The sequence below is a fragment of the Aythya ferina genome (genome assembly GCF_964211825.1).
Source record: "Aythya ferina genome assembly, chromosome: 8".
In the NCBI taxonomy this organism is placed as follows: Eukaryota; Metazoa; Chordata; class Aves; order Anseriformes; family Anatidae; genus Aythya; species Aythya ferina.
Genome location: NC_140304.1, coordinates 22,953,620 through 22,980,978, shown reverse-complemented (window position 1 = coordinate 22,980,978; position 27,359 = coordinate 22,953,620). Strand labels below are relative to the sequence as shown.

General features: G+C 60.4%; 1 protein-coding gene across 3 annotated transcripts; it reads right to left on the bottom strand.

The window, feature by feature from the left end:
• Nucleotides 1–158: 158 nt before the first annotated feature.
• IPO13 (importin 13) lies at nucleotides 159–27,317 on the bottom strand. Of its 3 annotated transcripts, none has more exons than XM_084527933.1 (20): nucleotides 27,187–27,317; nucleotides 19,022–19,758; nucleotides 14,811–14,951; nucleotides 14,576–14,717; nucleotides 13,701–13,867; nucleotides 13,234–13,354; nucleotides 12,354–12,501; nucleotides 11,875–12,056; nucleotides 11,511–11,537; nucleotides 10,848–10,982; nucleotides 10,128–10,271; nucleotides 9,635–9,715; nucleotides 8,980–9,117; nucleotides 8,789–8,885; nucleotides 7,025–7,077; nucleotides 1,519–1,585; nucleotides 1,281–1,339; nucleotides 1,038–1,127; nucleotides 768–949; nucleotides 159–682 (listed from the first exon to the last, which is right to left on the bottom strand). In XM_084527933.1, the coding sequence occupies exons 1-20, from the start codon at nucleotides 27,247–27,249 to the stop codon at nucleotides 583–585; spliced, it is 2,874 nt and encodes a 957-aa protein (XP_084384059.1). In that variant the 5' UTR covers nucleotides 27,250–27,317; the 3' UTR covers nucleotides 159–582. The 3 variants fall into 3 exon arrangements, 2 of the variants coding, with proteins under 2 accessions (XP_084384059.1, XP_084384060.1); XM_084527934.1 differs by having other exon boundaries at nucleotides 159–679; XR_014695547.1 differs by lacking the exons at nucleotides 159–682; nucleotides 7,025–7,077 and having other exon boundaries at nucleotides 900–949.
• Nucleotides 27,318–27,359: the final 42 nt, after the last annotated feature.

Genomic DNA, 27,359 nt, shown 5'->3' with positions numbered 1-27,359 from the left:
TTGTCTTCTAGGATCAAACGCGGGCTGAAGAGTACACACAGGGGGCCCTGGAGCAGACACACAGATCACAGACACCCCAACCCCGATCCCTCAGGCTGGGCTCTCCCCCGGGGGGAAAGAGGCCCGGTGCGAGCACCGCAGTGACGACAGCCGGGACGTAGAAATATCCTTAATATAATTAGGTGCAGGGCCTCCCCCCTCCCAACCACACGCGTACAAACGAGCAGGGGGCAGTCCCCCTGCACAGCCAGTCCCTGCCGCGGGCGCAGGGGCAGCCCCCCCTGCGCGGGGCCGTGCTGGGGCAGGGTGAGCAGCCCGTGCCGGGGGGGTGCTGCCCTGGCCCCCCTCCCGCCTCCTGCAGCCGGCACTCCCGTCCCCTGCAAGGGGGGAGCATGCTGGGGGAAGAAAAGATGCTGACACCGAGATGCGGCCACCAAGTCTAGCTGAGGAGCGTCCCGAGTGGGTTAATTCTAGGTGGAGGGTTATTCTACGAGCCGTACTGCAGCAGGGCGGGGAGGACGGGGGCTTCCTGGCGGGGCAGAGCTGGTCTGGGTTAAATTGTCCGCGGTCCCGGGCGTGCGCTCAGTAGTCTGCGGTGTACTCCGTGCCGTGCAGCCCTCGGCACAGCAGGGTGAACTCCTTCACCATCTCCTTCACTCGCCGCTTGTTCACACGCTCTCTGCTAACACAGAGGGAGGGACAGAGGTGAGGCGGGCAGCAGGGACGGGCGGCGCTGCGATTGCCACGGCAGCGGGGAGCGCACAAACCTGAGGATCTGCTGGCTGAAGGTCTCCTTCTGCTCGGGGCTGACGCGGGCCGAGGGGAAGCCGTCCTGCTGCATGGCCTCCTTGATCCAGATGCTCAGGTAGCTGAAGCAGTGCTTGTTCAAGGCAAAGAGGATTTCTGCAAAGTGATCCATGAGGCTGCGGGAGGCCTGGCCGCCGACGCCCTGTGATGGAGCAGACAGACAGAGAGCCACGCTGCCTCTCCCAGCCCCGCTGTCACCCCGCCTGTCCCCTCACACACGTGCCACTCACCTCCAGCACTGCCTGCAGCAGCACTTTGCCGTTCTCGTGCACCACCTGTCCCACCGGGGCGATCTCTCCGCAGCGGGGCAGCAGCTCTGTCTGCAACACAGCGGCCGGCCCGCTCAGCACCAAAGCTCAGCACCGTGAGCTCCCCTGCCCGTCCCGCGGCCCCGCTCCTGCCCTCCCGGCGGGCTGTAGCACAGCCCCTCGGGGATCATCTAGGGATGCAGCTGAAGAAGCCACGATACTCACAAAGAAGCCACAGGATGCTTTCACCGTCGGGGCCTCAGGGAACTTGAGGGAAAGGACACCTGCAGGTGGAAATCGCTGAGGTGAGCGGCCAGAACCTTCCGGCACCATCCCAAACCAGCACCAGCCCCTGGCTGCTTTGCTCCCAGAGCTGCAGGAGCAGCCCGGGCTCCCAGCAGAGGGCTGGCAGCAGGTCCCTGCCGGCGTGCACAAGGCCGGTGCCCCTGCCCGTGGTACTCACCACACTGAAACACCGCCTTGACGTCCAGGTTGCTGCACAGGAAGAGGTCTGGCTTCCTCTTCAGAGCCTGCAAGGCACACAGACAGGCCGAATAAACACAACCCTGCAGAGGCAGCCAGGAAGACTCCTAGGAAGCCGGCGCCCCAGGCAGCCTCTGCCTGGACGCACACTTACCTGGGCACAGACAGCAAACAGCAGATTCACACAGTACAGAAGGAAACCATCGCTTTTCCCCCCAAAAAAGCGTCAACCAAACAGCCAGGCCGTTCGCAACACCCGGGGAGCTCTGACCCCAAGACCTGAGGATAGATGCCAAGGTGGTGTACGCACAAATGCTCCAGACATAGAGGACAGGATTCCTGTCCCAGAGGCAGCACTCCTGGACGCTGGCAGCCACGCTGGGCCCAGCAGAGGATACCTCTGGCTCAGTCCTCTCCTCTTGAAGATGCTGGTGTTTCTGGGGTCACAGCCACTGGTCCGTGCAGTGACCCGTGTTTTGGTTGCCCCCAGCTTGAACCAACACCTCGCTCTGCTCTGGCTGCAAGGCAGAGGAGGCGACAAGATGCCAAAATCGCTTGGCAATTCCTGGCAGCCAGTACGAGATCAAAAAAGCTGTGGTTTTACTCTGCTGCTCGGTGACCCCACCAGCCACTGTGGGGCTCAGTTTGCTGCTCCACCACCGCTGGGGACACCCTGAGCCGTGGCACGATGGGGCCACTGCTGTGGCTTTGTCCCCCCTGTGCTGGCAGTCACAGGACAGAAACGTTTCGCCCCCCACTTGCTGCTCCACAGGAGGGTTTCTGCCCTGCTACACAAGGCGGCCACGTCTGTGCCCCCCCAACACCGTGCCCACTGCTGTGGGTTGGCACTGAGGACAGCAACCACGCACCCTGTCCTGCTGTCACCACGACACTGAGGACAGCAGCCACAGCCTGTCCCCGGAGGTCTGAGAGCAGGACACCACGGCAGGAGCCTGGCTCCTCTCCACGCTGGGCTGAGCTGTGTGCTGCCCTGAGCCCGCTCCCTGGGGTGACAGCAGGGACTGCCCGCAGCCCCCGTCCCCACCTGGAGCAGAACTGATTTCCCTCCCTCCCCTTCTTGCTTCCCTTCCAGGGAAAGCCCCCGGCCGTCAGCCCAGTGCAGGGAACGTGCTGGAGAGCAGGGAGCCTGGCAGGTTTTTCGGGGTTACCCCATCTCCTTCCTGACGCTTTTTATCACGCTGCAAGAGGACACGGATTTGGCACTGCTGCTCCTGGCAGAGGTGGCACTGCCAGAGACCCGCTTCTCTGCTAGGTACGAGCCGTGGCTGCGTTATGCCTGTGTGTGTGTGTATATACAGGCTGTGCTCCTGCCTCCTGACACGCTCACAGCAAGGACAGCCAGCAGATGGGCCATGGTTCGGAAACATCAGCCCACTGCAGCCGCTGCGGTCTGCTCAGCCCCATCCTGGACACACCCATGCAAGGCACATTGTCGTTCTGGTCCTGGATCCCCCCTGCTCCCCCTAGCTGCACCCTGCCAAGGGCACCTGGCCCTGGGGACACCGCTCAGCCGTTGGTTCCTCTGCCCCGCAAACCCCTCCAGCTGGCACAAGTCTCCCAAGACGCTCAGGTCACAAAATCAGGTTACGAAAGCCACCTACCTGCACGAAGCTCCCCCCAGCCAAACCAGCCTGCGGGAGGCAGAGGCACCCGGGCTCTCCTGCAGGCCCCCTGCAGCGCCCACTTCTCACTCAGCCAACGCTACGGGTGAAAGCACACTGCGATTTCGGGAGGGCTCCTTCCTCCACCAGCGCAGAGCAGCGTGCAAGCCCAATCCAGGCACACATACACACGTCTGACGTGCAGAGAAGCTTTTTACCCCCGTGAGATGGGGCCGGGGGGCCCTGCTCTGTTAGGAAGCTGCACCAGGTGGGTCCGGCTGCTTCTTCCCAGCACCAGGGAGCCCTGCTCCAGCCCTGGGGCCTCTCCTCGCCTGTCTGTCTGTCTTCGTGTCTCCTGCCAGAGCTGCTCTGCTCCCGTGTTCTGGGATGGGCTCAGCTCCTCAGGTTCCACCTGGCAGTGCTCCCCATCCTCTGCTGCAGCAGGCGCTGGCTCTCCCGAGTGCTGTCCTGCAGGCTGGCACAGGAAGGCCAGGGGGCTCTCCTCTGGGGCAGCTGGGAGACCCTCTGGGCAGGTCTTCAGAGCAGGATCTTCTACACCCGGCTCTTCTGAGGCCGGCAGGCACAGAGGGGATGTGAGGCCACCAAACAAACCCCATTTCTCCAGCAGCCAAGGGACAGCAGGGGCGGCGCAGCAGCGAGCCCCTGCCCGTGCCCACTGCAGGGCCGCAGGCGTGGTGGAGAGCTCGAGGGCTCTGCTGCCCCTAGGGAAGGGCTGTGCTCCCCTCCAGAGGGGCATAGCTCACACTGTCACCCAGCCTCGGCACTGCCGGAGGTGACAACCATGCAGTCTGTCCCAGCTCAAGAAGGGAGGAAGAAGAGGACAGTGGTGGTGGCTCTTTGGCACAGAAGGTCCCAAATCTTCTGCCCATCAAGGCCCACGTGCACAGTCTGCCCCAGGGACAGGGTGCTCTGGAGGTCCATGCTGGTGTGGACAAGTCCACAAGGCTGGGTGGAAGTGGTGGAAGGCTCATTGGGGAGGCAAACTGGAGTGCTGGCCCCATGGCCTGGGGCATGGCCCTCAGCCAGCAGCTCCTGCTGGATGCAGAAACTGCAGAAACCAGCATGAGACATCTTGGGTTGGAAACTGCACGAACAGAGCTCAGGCTGTGGTCTGCACTCCCCTAAACCCTGACTCAGAACAACCACGGTGCACCCAGGAGCACACATGTGAGTGGTACCTGCTGGCCAGAGAGCAGGCAAGGGCTCCAAACACAGGACCAGACCCTCCTCACCTCCTCCAGCACCTGGCCTGGTCAGTGCCACCCGAGGCTGGGGCAGATCTACCTGCAGGAGGTGCCAGCACGTCTCAGTGCAGGCTTACAGCACACCGATTAATTCGTATTTAGCTTTGATTTGCAACAACAGCATTAATAAGACATTTGTTTGAAGCCAGCATGGTCTTGTGATCGGCGAGCCATCATCACGTGAGGGTTGAGCATTAACACGCTGGCAGAGCCATCAGCTGCACGAACTGGGCAGCCTCAAAGCCAGCCGAAATCCTGCGTGACACAGAGACAGCTCCCTCAACACTTGTGACCGAGGGCTGAGTGCAGGTACCAGGAGGCAGGAGCAAGCCGGGCCTGTCACCTCTCTTCACGAGGCTGGTGAGAAGGAAGAAACTGGCTGGAGCTCCAGTATCCATGTTGTAAACCCACAGGAAAAGCACAAACATGGCATAATTTAAGAGCTAGGGAGGACAGGCTCCAGAAGGAGCTCTATGAAAGCAGAGCGTGCTCCTCTGGAGGAGGACAGGCCATGCTGGTGAGGCTGGACACACCTCTGCTGGCAGGCAGTGCCTGAAGTCCTGAGCCAGGAGGGATGCAGGGCCCTTTCCTGACGAGTTTCACAGCACCCTGCCAGATGGTCAGCCCTGGGAGAGGAGGAAACCTTGAAACAATCCCACACGTGAGCACAGAGGAAGGGGATGGGGCCCTTTGGGCTCCGTGGGGTTGCTGGCATAAGAAGCCCAAGGAAATACGGGGTCAGGTGGCTGTCAGAGATGGCTGGCTGGTAGCACAATGTTAATCACCTCCAGGCATCGAGGAGGACCCCAAGCTGGAGAGGAAGTCAGTACTTCCCAAAGAAACAGCAAACAGCCTCGGGAGAGTCTCTCAGGGCTGCCTAGTGCCTTCCCCCCATGGCAGGGCCACCCTGCGGGAGCAAAAGGCTTGCTGAGGATTACTTCAAGTGACAGCACCTCCCCAAGTGACCTTTCAGTGCTTCCCCATGCTGTCAGAAACGTCTCCTACTGCCTAGCCTGACTCCTTTTCCATGATTTCCTCCCATCACTTCCATTCCAAGTGAATAAAAATTACCTACATCTTTGGCATTACCTTTTACACGCCTCAAGACTCATTCAACTCCTCAGGCTCTCCTCACGTTTACGAGGTGATGATCTTGCTGGATGCCTTTCCCTGAGCTCTCTGGTCTGTATCTACAGAAACACCATGCCCTGGTTCAGCTGCAGTGCTCTAGCTGAGGTCTCGCCTGTCTGCACAGCAGGGAAGGACACCTTCATGAACCTCACATCCCACTTAAATCTCAAATCTCCATCCTCAAATCTCGTGTGAAAACCTTGTTAGAGATCATAACTTTCGAGACTGGCATCACCACCTGCAAACGCTTTCCAGAAACCTCAATTATTTCACATCTCTCAACAGGCAGAGTGGGGAAGAAAGTGCTGTCGTGTGGTTTGTAAGATGGGACTCGTCTCAGCAGGACCTTCAAAGCACAACACATGGATGTAGCCTGGGAGGTGAGGAGCAGCTTCCTCACCTGCTCCGTGCCAGCTCCATCCCACAAGACCTGCACATGGGCCGAGCAGCCGTCAGAGGGGGCTGCCCAACAGCTGAACGCTCAGGACAAGCCGGACCCGGCACAGTGCCCAAAAGCAGACACCCAGGGAGGCACCAACAGATCAACTCCCTGCCACCCCCAGCCATTTACTTGCACCCAGGACATCAGGGCTTCTCCCCCTGCAGCCACGGCAGGCTGTGGAGCACACCGGGCTGCTGTATATACACACACAGCACAGCACGGGCCCTGCCTACCCGCTGCCAGCAGTGACAGAAGTCCCTGGCCAAGCAAGCAGGACATCACACCGCCCGGTGGCACCACGAAGAGCCCCAGCACAGAGCTGCATGCACACAAGCCCATGGACACTCTGATGGCAGACTCTTGCTGTCACCCTTGTTCCAAGGGGGACAGGCAGGCGGCTCCTCCCGACACAACCCCAGCCGCGTGCCATTGAGCCAGTGCCACGGGAGCTGCGGCCGCCACCTCCCAGCCACTGTCCCCAAACACTGCCAGGGCTTGGTGGCAGTGCAGTGTGGCAAACTGGCCAGGCAGAGAACCCGGTGGCACCCGGGGTCCTGGTACCACCACAAGCAGGTTGCTCGCCCCAGCAGGCGAGATGGTTCGGAGCTGGTGGCCACGCAGCCCAGCGCCAGGCTTAGGCAAGGCTGCCTGCCACCACGGCCAGCTCTGCCTGTCCCGGCTCTGCAGGACCCATCACGGGGCAGGCAGATGAGGAGGACCACGACCCCTTAATGCTCTAATTTTCTGTCGCCGGAGCATGGCTGTGGCAGCAGCCCAAAGCCCCCGGAGCTGTGCCCCCAAGGCCAGGCGAGGGGGTGGCAGCTTGGGGCTGCCCTGGGGATGGTGCGAACCCAGAACTAAAGGAGAATGTTTTGTTTTCAACTTCCACGGAAACAGATGGAGAAACTCGATATTCAACTAAAAGGAAAAAAACGTTGTCAACAGAAAGCTAAAAATAGGTTTAAATTGAATTAAAAAGAGAAAGAGAGAGAACAGAAAGTGAATGAATAAGAAACTAAAACACACCTGTGCCAGGAGTTGCATAAATGAATCAACAATATCAGGATGATCCCTGGGCCCTAAAATATAATAAAGATGTAACTTAAGAGAAAAATCATACAAACAGCAACTCAACATCATATAGTTATGTGATACAGAAAGAATTTACAAGTGAAAACAGGAGTGTAAGGGAGGAGGGGTGTGTGGGGAAGGGGATGGGCAACATGAGCAGCTTGAAGCAAGTTAAAGAAACAAAACATACAAAAAATCATGAAACTTGGAGAACCCAAGAACAGAAAGAAACTGCAAAGGGAAGGGTCTGAAGCCCCAGGGTCTCTAGCTAGCACCTGGGTGCTGCAGAGCCAAGGAGGAGATCTTCGTGTCCTTGGGGAGGGAGAGGAGGAGGAGCAGGGGCTAGCTGGGCACCATCTCCACAAGGAGAATTAGAGCTTTTGCATTGTGGGGGCTGAGCGGGTGTCTTCAGAGCACCGTTTGGTCCTGGAAGATAACTGCAAGTGAACGACAACACCTCAGCAAACGCTCCGCAGGCCCAGCCGGGCTCAGGCGTGCACATGCTCGTCACCAGCATCAGCTGCTCGGGAGCCCCTGGCACAGTCGCCCTCCCGCCCCGTTCCCAGATGCTCCCCAAAAGTCCCTGAGTCCAGCACCCCCCAGAGAGACCAGCCGGTGCCCAGAGGTGTCCGTGCCAGCACCACTCACCCTACCTTGCCATCTGATTCCCTGCACGGACACGTCTCGGCCCCCGCAGGGTCGCACGTCCCCCCCTCTCCTGCTGCCCGGAGAGGACCCCGGGGTGGGAGCGCAGCCCTGGGCACGCAGCGAGCTGGGTGGCTGCTTGCTGGAGTGAGGCTTGCTCCGAGCGCTGGCACACGTGGGCTCTGCCCCCTGCTGCCCTCCCCTCCCTCTCCTCGTGCCGACGTGCCTGCCTGGCTCCGAGCAGGAGGACCCGAGTGCACGCACACCCACGAGCCGCTGGTGGAAACGGGGACCTGACCTCTGGGTGAGCCCAGCTCGCTCGTCACCGACCCAAGTGACACCGGAGCACAGCAGGACGTGCTCGGACCGTGGTGTCCCGAGGAAGCACGGGCTCCCCGCATCTCCCATCTCTCTAGCTCTGACCCTCGGGCTGGGGAAGGCATCACGTAACCCTCTGACATGTAAGAACTGGGTTGTTGAAGGACCTGGGCCAGCGGCTCCAAGGGACGCTTGTCCTTGTCGTGGGGCAAGTCACCACGAGGCTGAGGGGAGCTGTGGTGTGCAGGGGCCTGTCCTAACCCCATCTGCCTTTTGTAGCGAGGAGGTAATGCAGGCAGCAAGCCAAACACGGGGCCCTGCCCTAAGCGAGGATGCTGGACACAGCAGGGACTGGAAAGGTGCTTTCACAGGTGTTCACACACGTCTTCCTACAAGGGCTTGGCTCCCAGCCACCACAAACGCCACTGGTCTGCAGACAAACCCCAGGATCTCCTGGTGAATATGCAGCCAAGCGGGCCTGGGGCTCCTGCTCTAGCCTGGCACGAGGCGCCCAGCCCTGACACGGGACCGGGGCCACCACCTGAACTCCAAGCCCTGTGCTGGGGTTCCCTGCTTCTGCTGTCCCGCAGGGAAGGTACCCACCGTCCAGGGGTTGGGATGAATCCGAGACACAGAGATGGCCCCGTTAGCTTAGCTAGGAGTGAAAACAGCCATTCCTGGAAAGACGCCTCCAGACTCCATGCATGCAACAGCCTGACAACAGCCCCAGCACGACGAGGAGCTCATCGCACATACCTTGCTGGAAGAGGGTCAGCGTGACGGAGGTGACGAGCAAGAAGAGGGCCTTGATGGGAGGGAAGTGGGCAGGCTCGTGAGCAAAGATGTGAACCAGCTGCAAGAGACAACGGAGAAGGACTGAAGCTGTCCTGCACCCTCCCAGCCTCCCCAGGAGCGGCAGCCCCAGCCATGCCCACACGGGTCCCTACCTGCCGTGTCAGGTCGATGGCAGAGGCCTGGGGGATGGTGCTGTACATCTGCCCCAGCATCTCGCACAGCTGGGGCACCATGGGGGCAAAGTCATCCAGGAGGGTCTTCACCGACTTCTCAAAGATGGCACAGACAGACTGTGGGGGGAGAGAGAGAGAGACAATGTGAGCAGCGGTGGTGGGAGAGCTCTGCAGCACAGGATCGTGGAAGGGTTGAGATTGGAAGGGACCTCTGGAGGTCATCTGGTCCAACGCCCCTGATCAAGCAGGGACCCTGATCAAGCAGGTTGCTGGGATGCTTCACTGCTCTTCCCAGACACCAGGAAACAGAGGTGACACGGGTCTAGGACAGAGCAGAGCTCTCCCCTTAGGGGACACAAGCATTTGGTAGCCCCAGATCTCATCTCCCTGCTGATGGCACAGCTCCTGTAACGAAAGGAGCAGAGCTGACTGGGGCAAACGATGGACAAGAATGGCCAGATGCTGGTGGTTGCAGCAGTGCTGGGCAACCCAGAAAGACACCCCTGTTACAAGGGGATGCAACTGCCCACAACAGGTTGGCAGCATCACCCAACATCCATCTGTTGCTGTCCCCTGTGCAGGCCAGCAAGGACAGAAGCAAAGCAGCAGGCAGTAACACAAGGCTCTTGGTTACCTCCACCACCTGGGCATCGTTCAGCCACTTGCTGAGGACCTTCTGTATGAGCTGGAAGACTTGCTGCAGAACAACTACCACCTGTGAGGAATGAGAAGGATGAAGAGAATTAGCCCCAAAGCACTGGAGACAGGAGGTTTGGTGCTAAGCATGGCCTGGATTCAACCCTTCAGGCACCCCTGCCTTGTCCCCTCCCTGCAGCTGGGCTTTCTTCTGTGCTGAAGCAGCCTGGCACAGCTTGTGGCTGGCAGGTAGCACTGGGACTGTCCTCCAGACAGCCAGGAGGGATCCTGAGATCAACCTCTACCCACTGCGGAGAGGTTGGAAGAGCTGAAGGAGCTGCTTTAGCTGGAGCACACCAACTCCCACCTTCATGGCACACACTGCATCCTCCACTCACTCCCCTCACAGTCTCTCCTTCTTGCTCCAGCCACGTCTAACGGGGTGCTTGGCCAGGCTGTGGCCACCAGCATCGAGCTGCCGCTGTACTCACTGGGTTGGGTCCTTGCTGCACTGGCAGCTTCTTGACTTCATTGCTTTCATGGTCGTCGTCGTGGTGGCTGATGTCTAGGGTGGTGAAGAGGTTGGAGAGCAGCCCCAGGATGTGGATGATGGCCAGCTTATTGGAGGGGTTAGGCTGCCAGGGAAAAATAAAGGTAGAGCGTGACCCAGGCTGCACTGCTCAGTCCTGGTGAGGCCTCTGGGATGCAGAAGAGCTGGGACTGGAGAGGTGAAGTGCCAGAGAGGGGTTCCTCACACTGTCTTCCCTCTCTATCTGTTGGCTGAGCCACGAGGCCTTCCACCCACCCTTACTGGAGAGGAATCCTGGAGGATGCACAAGAGCACCATGGCTTGCTCCAAGCCAGAGCAAACTGAGACAGCTCCCACCAGGGCGGCGTGTGGAACATCACATGAGGGAGGATGACACACGACCGAAGCGTGGGCTCCACCCTGGGGTAGTAGATGCTGATCCAGACAACACACAGCTCGCAAGAGCCAAGGAGCTCTGCTCCTAATGACGAGTAGCTGCAAAGGGTAAAAAGCCTACAACCCAGCTGGCTGGTGGGTCTGTGCTCATCTCTGCTCTGCCTGCCGTGGGGTGAGGGGAAAGACAACTCATAACGTTCAGGAGAGCTGCTTTAACACACCACCCTGGGACACAGCCGGCAGGAGAAGCCCCTCCGGAGGGAGGCAGCAGCACGAAGGCACTCACCGTTTCGTCAGCCAGCTTTTCCAGCTGCTGGATGTAGGGGGTGATGAGGGAGTGCAGGTTCTTCAGGATCTCCTCCACTTGCAGCGCAGACAGCAGGAAGCCGAGAGCCTGCATCAGCCACATGCACTGGCTTGTCTGGGTCGGAGAGGAGACACAAGCAGGCGGGTCACTGCCAGCCACAGGTGCTGCCCCGAGGTGTCCCTGCCTGCACCACCCACCCTGCCTTGGCACTTGGCTCTTTGCACAGAGCTGTCCCAGCCCCTGTGGGGTCAAGATTCCCCCCTCCTGTTTGCAGGGGCAGCTTGGGCTCTTTTCCCATGCTTTCTCTCTCTTCCTTTTCCTCCCCAAAATGTGCCTGCAGCTGCGTTGAGGTGTCTCCACATCCTTGCTGGGAACTGCTAGAGTTACATCTCCCTGGGAGCTTCCCTCTCTTTGAAGAAATACCCCCCCAGAACAGCCCCTGCTGCAGCGGAAGCCCTAGGATTAGCCATGCAGAGTGTGGCAGATGTCAGATATTCCTAGCCACACCAAGCTGCTGCAGTGCTGAGCTCTCCCCCAGGACAGCCTAACCCATAGTGGGAGCCCTCATGTGCTCACGGTGAGCACAACTTAGGGGCATGGGGGCGAGCAGAACAGCCAGAGGTGTGAGCAAGTGCCTCTTACCTTGTGAATCTGCTTCATCAACACCTCCTACAAAACAGAACGGGAGAGAGAGAGAAGAGAGTGAGTGCTGCAGAAAGCCTCCTGCTTCCAGGGGGCATGACTGAAGCAGAGAGTTAAGACAAGCGACAACAAATTGAGTTATCCTGAGGGAAAAAAGGAGGGATGCCCGAGTGCAACCTCAGCAAGCCCCTGATGGGAAGGCCGAGATGCCACTGCCTGCCGTTTCTGCAGGTACAAGAGGACACTGGGTTGTTACTGCCATAGGAGCAGCAGGACAACTGCCTCAGAGGAAGCAAGCCGCCCCGAGCTGCTGCTTCACATCCTCTGCACACCCCAGCCTTGTTGCTCCGCACCCAGCTCTCACCTGTGACACAGCCACGATGTTGGCAGCGTAGGGCGGCAGGTCGTACTTGCACTCCCGGCAGATCTTCTTCAGGGTGGAGACGCTGGAGATGGAGAGCTCCGGGTTGCCCAAGGCCTGCAGCACCAGCGGCAGCACGTTGTTAATCATGACGGGGTGGTCGGCCAGCCACTCGGAGAGGGCTCCTGCGCACACAGACAGGGTCAGACCATGCCACGACAGCCAGACCCTCGGTCCCTACACCCTGAGCTGCTCAGCTTTGCCTCCCACTGTTATTATCCAGCATCCCCAAGAAGGATGGCTCTGTGGCCAAGGAGAGCCTGGGCTAACTCAGAAGCAGGTGGCATCAGCAGGACGATGGCAGGCAGAGGAGAGCCCACAAGTGGCTCAAAGCCCGGAGGGCAGCTCTGGGCGGGCACAGGGGAGGCAGGAGCTGCTCACAGTGACTCAGGTGGGTCTCCCACCCCAGCCAAGGGCCTCACCGATGGTGAACATGACCGTGTCAGCCAGCTGCACGTTGCTGATGCTGATCCGGGGGATGAGGCCAATCAGCCCTGGCACCACATCGGAGTAATTCACGTCAATGGTCTCGGCGATGGACTGGAACCCGTACAGTAAGGCCTCTGTGTGCTGCAGGCAAGGGAGAGGGGAGAGTCAGAGCCACGTGCCCACTGCCACCCCCAGCCCCTGCCCCAGCAATCACTCAGACCCAGCAGCAGAGGTCATGGATGCTGATAAAGGGGGACAGCTGCACAGTCCCCAGGCACACCAGGCTTCAGGGGGCAGGATTTGTTCACCCAGATGGCCCCAGGGGATAAGAAGGCAGCATTTTAGTGACCAGAGTCTGATAGTGATGGCTGCCCAGCGGGGATGCCGAGATGAGCAGATAGATGCCAACTAGCTGCAGGGCAGAGGACCCTGTGCTTCCCCTGCACTCACACTGCTCCGGGCCCTGCATCGCTCCGCTGCTCTGCCTGCAGCGCTCTGCTGGGTCAAACCTGGGTCCCCCAAGCCTCGCAGAGCTTCACCCCACAAAGCCAGCCAAGGGCACTCAGCAGGGTGGCGATGCAGAAAGGAGAGGGAAGGCCTCCAGTGTTTGTGCTGTGCCACAGCAGCACAGCGCTGGGACAAGACAGAACCACAAAGGACCAAGGTCCAACCCCAGCTGGACTCTGGTCCGTGCTAAGGACAGAGAGGCAGGAGGAAAGTTATTCCAACAGATCTCTGAGCCCACATGTCAGGGTGATCACGTTCTTTGCATCCATCACACCCCTTTGCTCTCCCATGGCACGAACAGCCCCCTCTGGTGCTCCCCCACGGGGCTGGCACCCCGCAGCCCAGTGCCCAGCTCCCCTTGCTCACCTGCCACGTGGACGGCTGCTCTGTGTTGGTCAGGAGACGTCCCAGTTTGTCATAGAGGCTGCTCAGGAGCTCAGCACCCAGCATCTCGTACACATACATCAGCGTGTCGGAGATGTCCACCCTGCAGAGACACAAAGGGGTCTCCAGATGCTGCCCCATCCCCTGCAGAGCACCGCACAGACGTGCTGCTTCCCCTCCTGCTCCCTGGCAGGGTGACAACCACGCCACCACAAGTGTCCAAGCTGGTCCAAACACCAGCTTGTCTCCAAGCCACCACCACAGCCAGAACAGCTCTTGGCAAAAGGAATCTCCTCTGTGTCCTTCCTCGGGTCTCCCCACAGCTCTGAGAGGCAGGATGCTGCCAGCATCCTCTCCTGCCTACCCAACAGGTCCCATTCACACCCAAAGCCACATCTGTGCCTTGCTTCTGCTACCCAGGCAAAGAAAGACCTCGGCTGCAGCCACACCTGTATATCCGAAATTGCTCCTTCTCATCTGAAGACCAGAAGCCGTACTCCTCGTCGGAGGGGAACTGGGCTTTGTGCAGCAGCACGTCCACCAGCTGGAAGTAGACGGGCCTGTAGACCTGCTGGTACACCGCCTGCTTGTCGGGCTCAAAGGAGAGGATGTCGTCCTGGTGGCAGGAGGGGGAGAAGTTAGGAGTGGCAGGGAAAGAAGACGGAGCCAGTCTGCATGCTGGATGGGGCCGAGGTGCATCCCGCAGGGCTGGCTCAGCGTGGAGACGCCTTTCCAGCTCATATAGGGTCTGCCCCATGCCCAGCCCTTCTGCAGGTGGGAGGTGTGGAGAGAACAGCCGTGGTCTGGGGTCTAAAAACACACAGGGCTCCGAGCCCACATGATGGGCAGCAGCCCACAGCCTCCAGTTCTTGCCTTCCCCCAAGGGACCCCAACCATGAGCCCTGTGTCAGGGCCTGGTGTGCGGTGAGACACTGTGTGTGCTCCTCTGTGTACAGCAAGGAGCTAAACTGTTGGGTTTGCTGGTGGGAAAAAATTCAGCCTGACATTTTAATTATGTTAACAAGGCACTTCAAGCTGGCTCAGACTTTCCAAGGGATACTGGGGGTGGAAAAATTGAGCCCCAAGGCTTTTTGAGCTTCCTCCTGCTCCAACCTGCACATTTACATAAGACCCACTGGGCCACCGAGGCATCCATTGTGGCCTTATTGCCTCATTTTGCCCAGAAACTGAATGCTGCCACAAGCTTCTCCTCAAAAAGGGACAAGTTAAGCCAAAAGCTTGTCCCTACCCAGTGCCATCATGGTCTCAGGCCCTGCTGTGAGCACGGGAGCCCCAGGCTGCCTGCCCCATGACAGCCACTGACCTGCAGCGTGTACCAGAAGGTGAGCGTCAAGGAACTGGTGGTTTCGTTGACAGGATAGTGCCCGGGGATGCCCGTGCAGAACATGATCATGTTGACCAGGGCCAGGAAGCTCTGCCAGTGCTCCACCTGGTCCAGCAGGGCCCTGGGGAGCAGAGCACGCCATGGTCAGGCTGGCACCAGCGCCGCGGGTCTGGCTGCTCGGAGGTGAGGCCTGCAGCGAGGTGACAGCACTCACCGCGAGTGGTTCTCCCCCAGGGCCACGGCGATGCGGCAGATCCCATGCGACGTCTCCATGTCCCCGCTCTGCACCGCCTGGCGCAGCTGCTCCTGCAGCCCCAGCACCGGGGGGATGAGCTTCAGGAGGGTGTTCACGTACCTGCAGGCACAGCCGGGGTCAGCACCGGGCACTGTCTGCACCAGCACAGGCTTCCAGCGGTGCCCTCCCACTTCCCACGGCTCCCACCCAGCTTTCCCTGCCAAAAAGCAGCGCTGTGGAGCAGGATGCTTCCACCAGCCTTTATTGCTCCAGGACCTCTCCTTCCAGCCAGAGGCAAGGCTGTGAGAAGGCTAAATGGAAGATGTGCTGAATCTCCTGCAGTGGAGCCTCTGCAAGCAAAGCGAGGGGCTGGACCAGCTCCTGTCATTGTTAGCCCCGTGCAAATCCTCCATCACGCCAGAGGAATACCTCTGCCTGCGACCACCCCGACCTGCCTGGCACCAGCAGCACTTTGTCACTGCCACAGCCAGCTCCCAGGGCAGCCCTTTGGGTCCGTCACCCCCGTGCTAACAGCCAGCACTGCCCCATGCCAGCAGGGGCCCCTCCTGTTGCACAACCACGAGGACACCATCTCGAGGAGCCCCATCTCCTGTCCCCACAGCCCCCGGGGCTGGCTGCAGCCCCGCAGGGCTCCCCTGCGCTCCCTCCTCCTCCCCGTCAGCCTCATCAGCCTCGCACACACACGTCAGCCTCCCCTCGCCGGTAAGTGATTGTAACCAAGGCAACGAGCAAGGAGGCAGGGAAGGTGAAATGCAGCCCTGGGCCCCTGGAGAGAGGCTGTGCTGGAGGCTCAGCAGCCGCCTGTCACTTACCTGCCCAGCCAGGCGTGTTATCGGCAGCCGCAGCTCCTCCGCAGCCTCCCCGCCTGCCCTGCCGCGCAGGGGCCGGGGCTGTGGGGAGCAGGAGGTGCTCCCCGTGCCGGCTCTCCCCTGGGGAAGGGGCAGAGAGCCACACGTCCCCCAGCTGCAGCACGCTGCCCCGCTGGCCCTGCTCTGCCCGCTCGTTAGTGGCTACGGAGCCATCGGCCACGGGCACGGGGAGAAAGGCAGGCTGGTGGCAGCCCCGCCAAGGTGTGGGCCAGCAGGAGATGCAGGTGGTGGCATCTCCTTCGGTATTTCCCTCCAGCCACTTGTGGTAGCTCTCCTGACAGAGATTTGCTGTCTATTCAGCAGCTGAACACATTTTCCTTCCAGGGGTAGGGTCATTTCTCAAACCCCAGTGAACGCCAGCACCCACAGCTCCCTCTGCAGGACCAGCGCCTCCTGCTCATCCCACAACCCCCTGTGCTCTTAGCAAAGGGAGACCACAGCACGGTGTGGAGGACAACCCCTGAGACCAGAGACAGGCAGCTCACATGGGACAATGTGATCCTTTCTGATCCAAAACCTGCACCACATCCTAACAAAAACAACAAAAAACCCAACAACAAACCCCAACCTATTAAAAATCTGCTTCTAACAAAGCTCTTGGAAAACTCTTCTAGTGAAATTCCTCTTCAGAGGTTGAGCACCAGGTGCCAAGCAGCACCCTGCTTCCTTCAGAGGCTCCTCAGTGCCTGGTGCCCACCACAAATCCCCCCCCACAGCCCCCTCCCTGCTCTCCAACACCGCTGCCCAACGGAGGAGCACGCAGCTCCGCTCTGGCACATGCAGCCCGGCTCTTTGACCTGCTTAGCCAGGGGATAATCTTCAAACGAGACAGAAAATCCAGCCCAAGCCTCCTCTGCCAAACAGATGCAACAAAATCTTGGTGCCTGCCCTTCTGTGACTCAGGCTGCTCCTGACAGCGAGGCTGTGGCGAGGCGCCGCAGCTGCCAGCTCCTGGTGCATCCCCAAAAAGAGCAGCGTCCAGCCTTGGAACAGCACCCAGAAGCAGGAAAGCAAACCATGCTCTCCTTTTGCAAGGGAAAACAGGCAGACAAGCCACCAGCACAAGGGACTGACTTACCCACGGGTACAGCAGCCAGTGTCATGGCCACCACAGCATGTCAGGCATCGCTGCAGGAGCATCCCTCCTGCCCTGATCCCACCAGGCAATAAGAAGGGACGGTCCTCCCATTGAGTATTTTTATGCAGCTTGCCACCAAGCCTTTTCCTGACATTAAAAATATCCCTGCAGGATCCCCTCTGCAGGAATTTCAATGAGGCCAGCTGGGAGGAGGCGAGGAGGAAGCAGCCATGGGAATTGGAGCACATCGGGGGAGCCCAGGGGCAAGCCCCAGCACAGAGAGATGCTCTGCACAGCTCGGGCTGCTCTGCAGAGGGATGCCCCAGGCAGCGGGGAGCACACAGGCAGGTCCTGGTGAAGACCAGGGAGGAAGAGAGCAGCTGAAAAGCAGCAGGAACCTCCGAGACAGGCAAGAAAACACAGAGAAAGGTCGGGAGCCTCCCGGGGGGCTTCGGGAGGAGCTGGATCTGCTGTGGCTGAGCAACAAAGGCAGAGGGCGGGACTGCTGGCACCGGGAAGGCTGGGGGGGACACAGCTAGGAGAAACGGAGGGCCCATGCCCCCTCTGTGGAGTGTCACAGCAGCAGTGGCTCCTGCTTGAGAAGACTTCCAGGACCTCAGTGTGGAGCAAACCCCGCTGCAGCCAGCCCCCACCAGCAGCTGGTGCCCCCGCCGCGGCCGGCCGCGACACACGCCGCCTGGCAGGGCAGCTCGGTGACAATGGCCCCGCTGTCCCCGCGCTCCGGGAGGCGTACAGAGAGGGGGGAGCTCGGCCACGGGTGACAGTGCTGGGAGGAGGATGGGGAGAGGCTGCGAGGAAGCATCCAGAGCAGTGGGACCCGGTGATGCGGGAGCTGCAGTGCGGTCCCTGCGCAGGAGCAGAGAGCAAACCCCTGTGATCTCCTCTCTCTTCTCACCACAACGTGCTTTGCAAGCCCCCCAGAAAGCTCAAGCGACTGGGGAAGAGCGCTGCAGGGCCAGGCTCCTGCACACAGAGAGGGAATCACATCTGAAGGACTTGTGAGTGTCGAGGGAAAGGGAAGGGAGGAAGGCAAAATGTCAGAAATTCGAGACCTGCAAGTCACCCTCTCCAACACCCCATTTCCTGCACTAATCCTGCTACAAGGTGGCTGTGCCGGCCCAAGAACTCGTGGTCTGCAGCCACAGCACCTCTGCTGTTGCAGAGGGCAGCCCCGGGGCTGTCGGCAGCTGAGGCAGGGACCCAGGGACCGGTGCTGACAGCACAGCAGCAGCACCGCCGCAGAGGGTCGGAGCCTGCGTGCTGCACGGCTCAGCCCAGCTTCAGCTAAACCCTCCTCCTGGCGGGGATGCAGAGGTTGCTAAGCAGCCAGGAGATGTGGCCCAGGGATCCGGAGGAGATGCACTTTCCCTTCTGCAGGCATCGGTCCCAGGAGCTGACAGCAGCTCAGACGACGCTGCCAAGACAAGGAGCTCGGAGCCCCACAGCACGGCCCTGCGGGACCTTCCCCAGCCTTGGCTCCCGGCTCCGGGCAGCCACAGCCACAAACAAAGGATGAATCCTCTGCTGGGCCACGCTGCTGGAGTCAGGATGGAGGAGGCAGCCAGGTCTGGGTTTATTATCTCTGTATCAGATACACTCCTTGGCCGGACCCGAAGCAGAAGGCAGAGGAACATCTCTGGCCAGATCCTGGGCATGCTCCCCGGTCAGGCTGCAGGGTTTGGCACGAGGAGCCGGGGGAAAGAGAGGAGGAGGATGAAAGGGGCTGTGGCTGCATCCTCACTGCTGCGAGGGCAGCTGGGTGTCCTGAGTGCTGCTGCTCAAACGTGGCACCCAGCACGAGGAGGGGGCCAAAAGGCAAGGAACAGAAACAGGGGCCAGCACAGTACAGGAGCACCAACAGCAGGGCTCAGCTTCCACGTCCTGGTCCCCAGGGTGCAGCAGGCAGACAGCGAACAGCACCTCCATGCCAGCCCAGCCCACATGCTGGGGAAGCCCTCTAGCAGGGTGAGCAGGAGAGGCAACATACACAACACAAACTGCCGTGCAAAGCCTTCCAGCACCAACCAGGTGAGGCCAGAACCCAGCTGCTTGCATCTTCTCTCCCACTTCCAGACCCTGCCGCCACCATCTCCAGGCCAAACAGGAGCTAGAAAAAAGCCTGAGGTTTCTCCTGCCCACCCTGTTCCCCTGAAGATGCCCGTGAGCAGCAGCCTGCAGAGCACAGGAGAGGCTGCCCTTACCTCTGGGCATCTGGCTGGGAAATGGCGTTGACAACCGCCTCCACCGCCGTGTCGAAGAGCTCCGGGTCCTGCAGGGAGGTGAAGGCTGCTTGGATCAGGTTCTCGCAGTCCATCAGGGGGATCTCCAGCTGCACCCAGCTGGAGAAACACTTCAACACCTTCTGCTTGATGAAGCCCGGGGAGTCCTGCTGCTGCAGCAGCTGCTCCAACAAGGGGAAGACGGAGCCGCACTCCTGCGCCAGGACGCTGCGCACCTGGCCCTTGCGGTACTGGGGCAGGCGGCTGGTCTGGAACTCCTCGGGCAGCACCGTCAGCAGCTCCAGCAGCGCCAGGCAGCGCGCCCGGCCATCCACGTTGGAGTCCTCGGCCTGGAACATGCGCACCATGTCCGCCACGGCGCAGGGCCAGGCCTCCGGCATCATGCTGAGCGCCAGCGAGGCCAGCGCCACGCACAGCCTGGTGAGCACGATCTTGGAGCCGCCGGCGAAGCGGGTGATCTGGGTGAAGAGCTGAGACTTGAGGCTCTCGTACTGGTCGGCCGGGATGTCGTTCCAGTAGCGGGAGATTTTGATGTGGAGGGCGCTGGCGCCGAAGTACTGGATCTCGGGCACCTTGTCCATGTTGAGGAGCAGCCAGCTGAAGTGCCACGCCTGCGGGGACACCTGAGCCTGCATCAGCCATTTCTGAGCCAGGTTCTTGTTCTCGATGTTGGGGTCGTAGTACAGCTGGTGGAGAGCCTGGAAGAGACAGGGGAATGCCTCAGGACTGCTGAACATGGCCCCGTCCTGTCCCTGGTCACAAGCCCAGGCACCACCACAAGTCCTGGTGCTGCCACCCTCCCTCACCAGGCTCCCGCTGAGGCGAGAGACCTGGCAGCAGCAGAGGGACCCACAAACCTGTCCTCCCCTCCTTTCCACTCTGGAAATTTCTCTTCCTGAGTCACCTCCTGTCCTCTTCTTCGCCCAGACCAGACCTGTCGGCGGCTGCCACAGGGGCGCCTGCACCAGGCTTGGTGGCACGGCCTCGCCTGCAGCGAGGCGGGTCCTCCCTGCCGCCGCCAGCACGTTAGTGCCACTGCAGATGTTTCCGTCTGTCAGGTTTTAGGCAGCTCTGGAAAACCACAGTCGCTAAGCCCTTAATCTCTGCACCGAGTGAGTCCCTTTGAAGTGCTCCCAAGCCCGCCCAGCCACAGCTGAGCCGTGGAGCTGGCCTCGAACTCTGCCCCCACCGCCGCCTCCCGGGACAGTCGGGCTGCTCGCTCAGTTTCCCCTTCCAGAAGAGGAGAACATCACTTACCTGCTCCCACAGGCTGCGAGAGATCTAGTTACTGCTTTGCAGAGCTCACGGATCAGCATGCAAGGCCCTACACCGGCTGCGGGGCTTTATTTGCAGAGGAACATCCTACAGTGCTTAAGCTTAATGTTAATAGAGTGGGCGAGGTGGGCACAAAGGGGCAAAGGCACAGCGCGTGGCTTGTGGCAGAAATGCATTCCTCTACACAGGGCTGCAAAAACCAGGAAGAAAAGTCTCTGCCCGCCAGCACAGCCCCTGGGACTGAAGGGACAAGCCTACAAGGGTCAGGCAGAGCCACCACGGGGACACGGCTGGTGATACCCCAGTGCAAGAGATGGGAAAAAACCATACTCCATCTTCCAGCAGCGAGCTCTTCAGCCTTGCACAGCACGACTTATTTCAGACCACTGACTGTGTGTCCCAGGAGCAAGGAGTGGTGATGGCATTCATCAGGCTACCACATACCTGTTGTGCCCTGCTATCAAGCTGAAGGATGGTTCCAGCAGGTGCAGAGGACTTTTTGTGGCCCCATCCTGGCTCTGGGTCTCAAATATCCTCCTCCTCCTCCTCCCCTTGAAAGCTCCCTGAAATTCTTGTATGGTTCTTGTACCCAGGAGGGGATTTAAGCCCTATTTTTAAGCAAGCAAGACTGGCAGCCTAGGGCACAAGAACATGCTTCCTAAGCAAGCGCTCGTACCTTGGGCTGATTCCCAGCAGAAGAGCAAAGAGCACAACAAAATGGCAGGAACATTAAAGGGAAGGTGAAATGTCTCTTTCTTAAAGACTTAGATGCACGGAGAAATGAAGATAACCTCTTTATGAGAAATGAGGAGGTTATGAAATACATGGCAGGAAACACAGTAAGCCGACGGACTGCAGAGGAGCAAGCTCTGTCCCACTGAAAGATGCACCCCGACACGAAAAGGTTAACCATGGGGAGGGAAAAATCTGTCCTGAGAGAGAAGTGGCCAAGATGAACACATGAGTTACCAACAGACATCTGAAACCTTCCTCTGCTCTCAGTTATTTTGGACTCTTGCCTGAAGCAGCACTCAATTGTTGGGGCAGAGGCACTACCCGCCCCATCAGAGACATAATTTACCTCGTTACTGAGCAGGAGATGTGGACGTGCTGCTCTGAGCTACTCTTGGGGCTGGGAACCTGGCCCTCACCTGCACGTAAGCCAGCGTCCTGCTCTCCTGCTGCAGACTGAGTCATCCTGCAGCAGGGCTGGGGCTCTCAACCATCTCCTCCTCTTACTGTCTTCATCTTGTTTGCTCTCGTCAGAGCTTGCTTCCTGTGTTCTTACCAAAACAAAACTCGCCTGAGGTTCAGAGAGACCCTGTGTAAGGAGGTGCAACCTGCAGGAGCTCGGGGACATCTCCAGCGGAGGCCCCAGGGACGAGCACTGGAGCTGCTCAGCACCTCCACAGTGACCTGGGAGGGTGAGTGGTGAGGTGACAAGGTCTATGTACCTAGAAGTCACGCTGCAAGCTGCTGGGGGGCAATATTCTGGAAAAACATCCCTGCTGGCTTTCTCACTTCCTCTTCTTGTCCCTGAGCATCCTGCTGGGGACAGGCCTGAGCACAGCTGGACACCAGCTAGAGATGCCCCACCTGTACCCGCTGTAGTGCTCTGCACAACACAAGAAAGCTCCTAGGGGACCTCCAAGGATGGCTGTCAGTGCTGAAATGCTGACCATCCCAGTTCGTCTCAAAGCAGCAGATGAAACCCTAAGGAGAATGCTGGGTTGTCTCCCTTGCCTACCACTTACACAAGCCACCTACCATCCTTTGCCAGGAGCACAGGACACGAGGCTGCAAGGCAGCGTGCTCTGCAGGAGGGTACCTGAACGCACAGCGCACTCATCCCTAGCAAGAAAAGGCAGAGTCTTCATTCTGCAGGCAGGTTTTGGCACCAGCTGCTGCTTGACTTTCACTCCAGACATTGCCGTGCCAGCCAGCGCTCTCAGGCCCAGAAGGAAGTGCTGGAGATGATGAGGGGAACTCACCAGTGCCAGGAGGGAGAAGCAGAAGGCATGAAATTGGGCAGCGACATCTAATAGGAAGGCTTTGTGCATTCTGATTTAAAAGCGTGGCTGACACCAGACCTGCCTCCTCTGCAATTAGACCTGTAACATGAGACCTGGTAAACAGCCGGGCTGTCAGCTATGCCCTTTGGCCAGGGAATGAGCTTTCTCCAACATCATCTCTGCATGGCTGAAAATAATTCAAGCTTGTTATTATAGGCCTTCCCTGCTCTAAAAAGCTGTGGTCAGAGCCTTTGGGCTTCGGCTACCAGGGTGGTGTCAGCCACTCGAGCTCCAGAAGAAGCTTGCCCACAAGGTCAGAGCTCCCGCTCTGGTCCCTCTGGAAGGCAGGAGGGGGAGCAGCCCGGGGATCGTGGATATCAGCTCACAGTGTGGCTCCAGCAGGGAGAAGGAGCTGCAGCAGCTGCTCGCAGCTCAGCACCTCTGCAGCCCTCATCCCTGCAGCTCCCGCAGAGCACAGCCGCGGCAATTTGTCCCCCTGACTGCAGGGTGCCTGATGAACACGGGGCCTGTCAGCTTCCCAGGGGCTGGTGCCTAGCAGTGTGGCACTGCCAGCTCCGTTTGAGGTGTGACAGGAGCCCCATGTACCGAATGAGCTGCCTGCTGCTTCCCAGCAGGGACACTGTGTCTCCAGGGGCAGCTCTGCAGCCAACAGAGGTACCTGGGCAGGGAAACCAGCCCGTGCAAACACACTCCGGTTCTGCTCCGTGCCTGGCACCCCGGGCCGAGGGCAGCAGCAACACGTCTCCTCCGGGACGGCCTCCAGCCTCCTGCTGCAGCCTCTCGCCCTCCCTTCCAGCTGAGCGCACGCTCGCCGCGCCAGCGCTCCGGGCCTGCAGCGGCACAGCCATTACCCGGCCTCTGCCGAGCGCAGGGAACGTCATCCCGCCTCCCCCCCCGCACGCCTGCCAGCCTCCCTCCGAAATGGCAGGGGAGCCGGGCAGAAAGCAGCCTCCTGCCGAAGCACGGAGGATGAGGAAGGTGACATAAAGCCATGTACGCTCCCCTGTCCGAATAAACGCGCCGCTGCTTTGGCTGCTCCTCACCCCCAGCCTGCCCACGCGGCCTGCTGGCGGTGGGGATGGTGCTGCAGCCCCCGAGCAGCTCGGCTGTGGATAAATCCTCTCAGAGGACAGCGTGGTCCCTGGCACAGGCAGGCTGCAAGGGACAGGCGTGCTCCAGGCTTGGAAAGGACCCCAGGGCACCTGCCAACCCCCTGGGCCCTGCACAAGCGATGGGTGAGCAGGACTTGAGAGGAGAGCTGGGAGCGCGGAGCCCAGGACAGGAGCACCCCTGCCCACCACGTCTCACTCCTTCTTCTCACCTCAGAATCATTCTGAGGCCCCCAGGCTCCAGTCCCACCGATTCCCCCTGCACAAGAGCTCACTGCTGACCAGGGGCTGTCATGATGGTGTTACAGAGCACAGCGGAGGCCTGGCAGCCACAGCAACGTGCCGGCCTCCCACCTGACCGCCGTCATGACACGGGAAGGAGCTAGGTGCTCAGCCAAGGGTGGTTCTGCTTACATGGCAAACGAGATGACTCCCAGCTTTCTTCGATTTTGCAAGAACATCCCCCCAAGGTCCCTAACTCACCATCACAGGCACTGATGCTCCATCAGGCATAGACGGGCTGCTCCTGAGGAACAGCCGGGCAAGCTGCTGCTAGCAGTGCAGCAGACAGGGAGCACCATTCCCTCACCCCAAACGGTCCATAATTGTTGTTATCATGTATCACAACACAGTCAACAATATTTTTCCAAAGAAACCAGGTGCACTTGGGTTTCTCTTCCCCCTTCTCCTGGGCTGAAGGCAGCCCTGGCAGCGGTCACCTCACCCAGCCTCAGCATCTCCCACAAGCAGCCCCCAACGCCACCCCATAGCCACCACTGACTTGGACACCAGCTCCCCACACGCCACCTCCTTGTGCTGCTGGAGATGCCATGCATTCATCAGGCGCCTCCAGAGAGATGCACAGCAATCTGGAAGGCTCAGAGATGCCACGCTGCTAATGTGCTAGGGAGAAGATGTCAGTGGGTATTAGCGGCACCCCAGAGGATGAGAGGTAGGCCAAAGGAGGAAAAACCTGGAAGGCTTAAAGAAAAAAAAAAAGGAGAGCTTGGAGCTTGCAATTGGGAAATTCCCCCAGAAAGGCCCTGGGTTGCCTCTTATTTCAAAAAGGGGGATTCTGCTACAGCAAATTCAGCTGCACTGAAAGTGGGTGAGGAGGGCCTCTTCTACCTCCTCCTGCCTCTACCACCACACTGCAGTGGAAGGTGCTACCAATGTTGACCCAAGGCAAACCAAACCACAAGGCACAAGTCCTTCAACGCAGCCTCCCCCTGCTTCTGTGGGACAGATAGAGCCAGAAGAGACGGAGCCTTTGCAACCCATCCTGAACAGAGCAGAGCTGGGGCCGCAGCAGGAGTTTCCCCTCCCCGTGGTACCATCACCCATCAGCAGGCTGTCAGCCAAGTCGGAGACAGCCCTGGGCACCGAAAAGCACACACAGTTCAAGAGCCAGATTGCACCGTTTAGGCCTGGGGAGGCAAACCACCCTTGAAGCCCGAAGCCCTTGGATCTCTCAGCCTCGCCTTGTCTCAGGCCCCTCCAGCTCAGCGGCAGGTGCATGTGGAAGCGGTGCCAGCCCGGAGCCCCCGGGTGCCCAGCGGGTCGGCGCAGCACGGCCGCAGCCTGCTCTCCTTGTGCTTAAGCCAGAGCAGCATCTAGGTCAGGCTTGGCAGCAAACAAGAAGCGGCCGCAGGCCAGAGCCCTGCGCGCCCTGACACAGCAACCGGAGCAGAACGGCTCCGCCGCTGCACAGCCCTGCTCCTCCATGTCGAGGGGGAGCTCCGGGAGGAAAACACGGCAAAAAAAAACAATATCTGCATAAAAAATAATAAGGGGGTATGGACAGGCCTTCCAAAAATAGGAATTGTCTACTCCAAAACCATCAGGAGAGCGTGATGGGCACTGCCTGGCCTCTAAAACCATCGGACGGGCACTGCCTGGCCAGAGACTGGGTATGATGGCCACAGGACGGCTTCCACCACGGGGACCCGGAGATGCCCTGACCCCCTGCCCAAAGCGCTAACCAGCCCTCCTCCTGCCTCCAGCCCCAGCGCTCGCACCGACTGACTCAGCGCGGAGCCGAACCCTGGCTTTAATCAGCCTTCAACGTTATTAATAGAGCCGTGCACAAAACCTGACAGGCAGAAAAGCCCAGGCCGGCGGAACATCATTTATTTGTCAGTACCAACTCTGACAAGGCGGCTCTGCCCACCGCCCTCCCACCTGCCCAGCCCCCAGCCAGAGCCGAATTCTGCGGGATTTGTGTCAGAAACACCCCGCCACCCCCCTCTGAAAGGCAACACGGAGGGGGGGGGGGCCGAGATGCTCAGCCTCTGGGCTCCTTCTGGTCCCACCCCACGTTTCTCCCTCCCTGTCCCCAGCCTGCGCTGCCCCCCCCGCGGCCTGCAGCTGCATCTCCTGGGGACGTCAACCAACGATGGCAAAGCCTGCGACTGCGAGAGCTCGGGCGGGCAGGGGGATGGGAGCCGAAGCATCCTAGAGGGCAGATCTGCCTCCTCCCCGGCGTCGGGAGACCAAATGCAGCGCAGCGCGGGGAGGGAGCGCCACGCTTCTGCGCTGCCCGCGCCAGGCTGCCCCCCGGGCACTGCCCACCCTCCCCGAGCCAGCTTCGTGGCTGGTGCAGACAAAGAGGTGGTTTGTGCCTGCCAGAGAGGGAAATCAGGGAAAAATTATCCAGTGGCCCTGACCGTATAAGGGCTAAGCAGTGGAAGGTAGCGTTAATGGAGCATTTTTGCAGACGTGGGGTAATCCTCAGGGCCGTGCTCCATCCTGGTGTCACCAGTGGGCTGTGTCACCTGCGGCCACAAAGGAACCAGTGCCTGGCCGTAGACCTGGGGCTCATGCTCTGACACCTCCCCAGGCCAGGCAGGGGTGCAGGATGCCGGCGATGCGCCCACCAGCACGCCCGTGGGCACCGCTTTGGCAGGAAGCTGGGGCTATTCTTATCCAGGAAAAACGAGGGCGCTGGGAATCCCGCTGCCTGTCTGGAGACCCGGCTGCGGATCGAGGTGTCGGATGCTTGATGAGACGGGCGGCTGCAGGAAGCTGTGCTCCCTCGCTGCTCGCCCCTCACCTGCCCCAGCACCTCCACCATCACCCAGGGGAAGCGTTTGCCCCTCAGGTACCCCGCTCGGTCTCCATGATGGATTTCGGGTCCTTCTCCACGATGGATTTTGGGTTCTTTGGAGGCTAGCAGGAACCCATCCCCAGCAGCATGCCACCACCAGACCCCAGTTCTCCCCAGCACCCCAATCCTCAGCATCCCAGAGGCTGCCCCCTCGCTCCGCAGCCCTCTTGGGGACCCCGAGGGAGCATCGGGGGGGGCCGGGCGCAGGGCGAGGAAGGCACTGAGGGCTGAAACAAGGCCCGGGGGGGGTGAGGAAGACGCTGGGGGTGAGGAAGGCGCTGCGGGGCGAGGAAGCTCTCCCGAGCAGGGCCCTCCCCGCCTGCTGGGGACGCTGCCGGTGCGGCGCCGCTCGCCCCCCGCGCCCCGCGGGCTGCGCGCCCCCTTCCTCCCGCTCCCATTTCTGCCTCATCATCCTCCTCCCCCCGCCGGCTTCTCCCCGGCGCACGGAGCGGCTCCGCTGGGCACGGAGGGCACCGCGCAGAACAGTGCCAAGCCGAGCCGAGCCGTGCCGTGCCGGGCACCGAAACCCCGCTCCGCGCAGCAGCGGAACGGGCCGTGCCGAGCCGTGCCGTGCCACCCCGAGCCGTGCCGAGCCCCGCTCACCTTCTCCACGTTCTCCACGGTGAAGTCGAGGCCCTGCGGCGGCGCCTCCGCCCTCCGCTCCATGGCTGCGGCGGCGCTGGGCGGCGGCGGCGGCGGCGGGCGCAGGACGGCGCCGGGACCCGCCTCCGCCTCCCTCCCGCCCCGCTCGGCTCCGCACGGCTCGGCTCGGCTCG

Excerpts from the sequence above, each read along its gene's own strand:
- IPO13 (XM_084527933.1), bottom strand. The coding sequence starts at position 27,249 with ATGGAGCGGAGGGCGGAGGCGCCGCCGCAGGGCCTCGACTTCACCGTG. Across the intron at positions 14,952-19,021 it reads TCCCAGCCAGATGCCCAGAG|GTACGTGAACACCCTCCTGA; the intron begins GTAAGGGCAGCC and ends CTGTGCCTGCAG. Across the intron at positions 9,118-9,634 it reads ACGATGCCCAGGTGGTGGAG|TCTGTCTGTGCCATCTTTGA; the intron begins GTAACCAAGAGC and ends CTCCCCCCACAG.